Source organism: Mytilus galloprovincialis, chromosome 2 (genome assembly GCF_965363235.1).
Source record: "Mytilus galloprovincialis chromosome 2, xbMytGall1.hap1.1, whole genome shotgun sequence".
Classification (NCBI taxonomy): Eukaryota; Metazoa; Mollusca; class Bivalvia; order Mytilida; family Mytilidae; genus Mytilus; species Mytilus galloprovincialis.
In genome coordinates, this window is record NC_134839.1 from 14,742,270 (window position 1) to 14,748,255 (window position 5,986).

General features: G+C 31.2%; 1 protein-coding gene across 1 annotated transcript; it reads right to left on the bottom strand.

The window, feature by feature from the left end:
* Positions 1 to 403: 403 nt before the first annotated feature.
* LOC143062964 (uncharacterized) lies at positions 404 to 4,999 on the bottom strand. Its single transcript, XM_076234834.1, has 3 exons — positions 4,898 to 4,999; positions 1,879 to 2,288; positions 404 to 616 (listed from the first exon to the last, which is right to left on the bottom strand). The coding sequence occupies exons 1-3, from the start codon at positions 4,956 to 4,958 to the stop codon at positions 599 to 601; spliced, it is 489 nt and encodes a 162-aa protein (XP_076090949.1). The 5' UTR covers positions 4,959 to 4,999; the 3' UTR covers positions 404 to 598.
* Between the last annotated feature and the right edge of the window lie 987 nt (positions 5,000 to 5,986).

A 5,986-nucleotide genomic window follows, 5' to 3' on the forward strand; every position in this document is an offset into this window, starting at 1 on the left:
TTTCCTATATACATGTACACAATACACGATTCAAGCATTTAATTTACCATAAACATCTGCAGTTATTGCACATAAACACAAAGGAATGATCCAATTTAGTTGGATAAGCTCTATAAAGGATTGTCAGAATATCAACAAATAAAGGGCGCAGCTTGATACGAACGCAGAGATCGACTGTGAACAGTTTGGTCAAGTATGGACACAACATTCAAGCTTGATACAGCTTGATACAGCTCTAATTCAGCTTGTGGTTAAATATTTGACACAGCATAGGTTTCTGACACAGAATGAATGTGGTCTACAAACTTAATTTTTTTAAATTGGTCCAATTTCCAAAATCTAAATACATGGTTGATTCAGCATTGTCATTAGAAATCTATACAGTTTTTAACAAATAGCTCAATGATATTTGTATATTTATATTTTAATATAAAATGAATATCTATCACAAATAAAACTTTTCATTTTGGATTTAATAACACTGTAAAATAACAGTAACAGAAAGGACAGCAAACAGTCAGCACATTCTCATAGTCATGTCACAATAATAATGAGTTCTTCATCATCGCGTTGTAAGAAAATTAGCTCTTCCGGTCTTTTAACCCATCATGCCATTCTGTAAAAAATAACAAATATTTAACTTATGAGCCGATATGAGTATGTGCTTCAACTGTACTAATAAAAATACCGAATCTTCTCTCAAAACTATAAAAATTCAATTAGAATAAATTATTTATAAATGTAATAATTATGGTATATATTTTTTATAAATGCACAAGTATATTATTATATATTTATAAATGTACAAGTATATATATTTATAAATGTACAAGTATATTATATATTTATCCCGTCAAAGTATATACATAAATGGGAGTATAAAGTGTTGAAATGAGACTTGATTTTATGATATACGCCGAAAAAATAAAATTTAAGAATAGGTCTTTGTCAAAAGCCCTTGTGCTGTTTATGGATGGGGTGGTCATTTCTCAAAAAGTATATGGTAGGAAGTGTCGATTATCATTATATATCTAATGCTTTAAAGCAATACACAAACATATGTAAGATATTTCAGATAAAGAGAAGCAATACAAGTACTAGATATATGTATACGGTTTAGAAAGTTCTTTATTGTTGTGTGTCGTCTTAGAATTTTTCAAGAAACTATAGAAACAGTACTTTATAGAATTGAATAATAAAAAGTTCTCATTCTTTATGATCGTTTCTTTATTACACGGGTCGTTGAGGGAAACTATATTTACGTATTACATGTGTCATTGAGGTGTGTACGTATTAAACGTGTCAATTAAAGTGTCATTAATGTATTTTCATATTAAACGTGTCATTCAGTTAATTTTTTTTATTTGATTGAGTTCAGCTATTCCAATTGATATTTTATGGGTTGTCTTTCTTTGCTGTGATGCTTCACTATTGTTTCAGATAAGGGAGAAGGTGTGGTACCATTAAAACATTTAATCCCTCTGCAATTGTTTTCACTTGTCCTTAGTTTTTCCTTTTACAAATTGTGACTTAGATGAATAGTTGTCTCATTGGCACTCATACCACATCTTCCTATATCTATTTACCCATTACACGTGTCATTAAAGTATTTACGTGTTAATTACTAATCTCTCTGTTATGATAAATGTTGAAATTAAATGTTATCAAACCATAAAATTGAGAAAGGAAATGGGGAATGTGTCAAAGCGACAACAACCCGACCAAAGAGCAGACAACAGCCGAAGGCCACCAATGGATCTTCAATGTAGCGAGAAACTCCCGCACCCGGAGGCGTCCTTCAGCTGGCCCCTTAAAAAATGTATACTAGTACAGTGGTAATGGACGTCATACTAAACTCCGAATTATACACATGTTTACCTGCATAAGCATGTACATTGTTGCGGGATCGATTCCTGATGAGGCAGTTTCTGGAGCTGCTGTGTTTGGTGATGGTGGCGTCATTAATAAGCTCATCATAAGTGGGTTCATTTTCATTCCATTTTGCTTCATCATCATCATCATTAGCATTGGGTCAATGCCTGATGATTGTGGTTCTGGTGCTGGTTTTTTCATTTTCAAAGTTGGTTTTGCGGCTTTTCCTTTTCCAGCCATGGTTTTAGGTCCCATCATTGATGCGAGTTTAGCCATTTGGAACATTTTTGGGTCCATGATAGGGGCCGAACTCATGTCCATACCTCCCATTGGCATCCCTCCACCACCTCCCATACCTCTCATCATTGCCATCATCAATGCTGGATTCTTCATCATTGCATCAAACTGGCAATAGCCTACAATGTTAAAAAACAATTCTTTAAATAAAGAAAGTATACGTCTTCAACAATCTCTTATCAATAGGTATTGTGTATAATCAAATCCAGAAGATTGGTTTCAAAATATAAATGCAATTAACAAACATCTCCTTAAGATTAACTTGGCGAAGAAATCGTAGTATTCTATATTGATTCATATTATCCCCCCCCCCTTCTTCTGGGAAAAATTTGATTGGTTATATAGGGAATCACTGAAGCATTACCGTAGCGGTCCCCCTATAAGACAGTCAGTGGGACCCCACTTATGAAAATTTCTGGATCCGCCACTGAAACCAGTCCTCTTTACCGATGCGAAAGCTTTTTTTTCTTCTTGTGAGCATGTCACCTCTCTGCATGGAAACTCCAGTGATAAGAAAAATAAAACATGAACTTAACCTGTCTCATCAGATAAGTGTATGTTGTTTACATCATCAAAAATATCTTTAACTGTGTTACCAATATTAAAAGATCTATAGTTTTCTCCATGTGCTCATATCAAGTTAAATACGTGAATAGATATAATATCCTATTTTGAAAATAGGCATACCATGTTTTAAAAGAAAGGCGAAAGAAACCAAAGGGATTAAAAGTCGAAAAAAAAAAACGACAATGACGTAACAAAAAATCGAAAAGAACACTATAAAAAACCTATCATGATAACTAATCAGTCATCATATTTTATTATGGAAATTTCTAATAATGTACATATTATATATTTCACAATAAATATATCAAATGACCCATCAACTGACCACAATAATTGCTTTATCGTTACTTTCTGATATACGCTTATGTATATTTAAGACATGTATGACTGTTTAACTGTTGCTAACTATATAAAACTTTGAATATGCGCCATTTATAAATACAATTATCTGGACTAGTTTAACCGTTTGAAGACATAGAATCACAAGAAGTAATGTATACAATTAGAACATAGCTGAGGAACAGGAACACTCCGTACTTATTTACGTGTTTCAAGTAGAATTATATCATCTATGACAAAAAAGGGATGAACCTGAAGCATTTTACCAAAAATAAGAAAATATTATTACCTTCGCACGTTTTACAAAATTTGTATAAATGAACGAACAGTTCATTTCGATACGAAACCCAATAAAGATTGGATTTAATTTGAAAGTCATTCAGTGTTGTGCTTTTATATCAGACGACATACCATGCAAGACCCTCGTGGGTTTTCAAGGTCGATTAAAAAACCTCGTCAATATTGAGTCTCATATTAGCAGAAACGATGGAGAAATAATCTCCGAAATTTAACGTCTTAGACGTAATTGTATCTCAATTGTAACTGTAATATAGATAAAACCCAATTGCTAAAATACCATGAAAAGTTCAGATATTTTTTCGAGTCGAAAAATTGGGATTCCAACACCAGAATCGCCCTTCTGTGTCCGCCAATGCGGATATTTCTTGCATTTTCAAGGTGAAGAAACCAACCTGATTCAAACCAAATCATCTTCCCTTTGCTAGAAAACAATTCACTCAAAACATGTCGTATGTGACAAAAGTTGGATGCTGACTTAAGTGATGGACAAGTTATGTCAAAGGTTAAACACTGACTTATGTGAAGGTCAAGTTATGAAAAATGTCCAAACTTCTATATAAATACTACTTGTGTAAATTCAAATACTTTGCTTTAATTTTCAACCTTATCATATCTTTTATTTACACAGTTCTAAAAACAAATTCAGAGGCGTTCAATTCCTAAAAAAGTAAATGCACGGACTTTTCATTTTTGATCAGAAAGTCATTATCGAGTCACTATCCTTGCTACGCTAATTCAAATTACAATATATCATGTTTCCTACACAAAATTTTGGAATCTCACTATGCTTTGAGTTTTACATTCTTAAAAATACACACACTTATACTAGAAAAGTAAAATAACAAAAATACCAAACTCCTTCAAGGAATAGTCAAAACGGAAAGTCCCTTGTGAAATGACAAAATCAAAATCTTAAACACAGCAACTGAATCGAAAAAAAAACCCACAACGGTCTTATTCTTGACTGGGTACAGGCATTTCCTGACGTAGAAAATCTAGTATTTTTCAAAAACTGATCGTCAATAAATGCGAATTAACAGACTATATTTTCCAATGATTTATTATTCTCTGTGTCCGCATTAGTATCAGTAGCATGTGTTTTGTTCACCTTTTTGTAAGAATTGAAACTTTCAGCAACCAACTAATTTCTTAGAGATTAAACATTACACATTATCATTGGTTTAAGATTAAATTCAAATTGACATGTGTAACGACTGATATAATTTAAAGAGGGATTAAAATATATTTATATTTAGAAAAATAAAAATAGCAAAAAATGTCAAACACTTTACTTAAAAACAATATATACATTCAAAAAATAATGTTTTATATATTGTTTTTTAGTAAAGTTTTTGACATTTTTGCTATTTTTTATTTTTCTAAAGATAAAAATAGTTTAATCCCTAGAAGGGTGATAAACTAAAAACGCAAATACAAGTATGTACATAAATTAATATGTGTTATTAGTATAAAATTGAATTTGTGTTATATTATGTTATAGTATTTGTCATAATTTTCTTACCAGAACTAAGAAGTGTTGCCACAAGCAGAACCCCAATGTAAACTCGCATGTTGGAAATCATTTTTTCTGTGACATACACGTTTTATGGTCTCCCTTTTATACCCAGTCATGACGGCTGAATAAGCCGTTGGTATGATGGATGTTTTAATCAAATAAATGACAAGATATTTACGAAATATAGCCATTATTTTACGACTTTTTATCGTAGTGAGTTATTATGTATCATATGTATTATGTCAGTATATGGTGCTTAAGTAATTTCTGGTCTTTTATCATGTTTTATTTTTAACTTCTGAAACACATGTAGACAATGATGAAGATGAAGTTTTCTTTTCACCTAATTTGTTTCAAAGGTTATTTCAAATTTCTTAGTCATGTGCATACCTGGATTGATATAATCATAGAAATTATATTCATTATGATTCATATTTTTTAATATTATTTTGAAAATCATTTAGAAGAATGGTGAAAATACAACTGTAGTATCTTTACTGAAAATAAATTGTTTTTATTTATAATTTATATTCTCTGATTAATCTCGGAACATCCATATCGTGGGATGATATAAATATGAAAAAGAGAAAAAAATGCGTCATAATTTGATTCATGATAATCATAATACACCTTACTCTGTTAAAAGTCCTATAAATACATGCTAAAAATGTTAACTACCCTTCTCCAAATAAATGTGACTTTTAAACTTTTTAACTTCGCAAGGGTCGCATTTGATACATAAACTATGGTCATAACAAATACGTTAAGTTAGGTTGATATGATATGTCAATTTAAAAGATACATATTGTGTTATGTTAAGGCTGGCGGGAAATCATCTACTCGTAAAGCAAGTCAAGCCAAAATAAAATAGAAAATGCCAATTATTCAGGTTTGAAAAAGATTAAGGGGACATACATCTGATTTTCGAAGCGAGAGTTGCAAAGGATTTTGAAAATGATTATCCCTGTACGGTACAACAAATGTAAGAGCTGAAAATAAATAATCTTGCATAAGGAAAGAACAAAAACTGAATATTACCAGGAAACAATTGAGTACAAAAGTGATTTTAGCGAGATATAGACAATAAAATAAAAT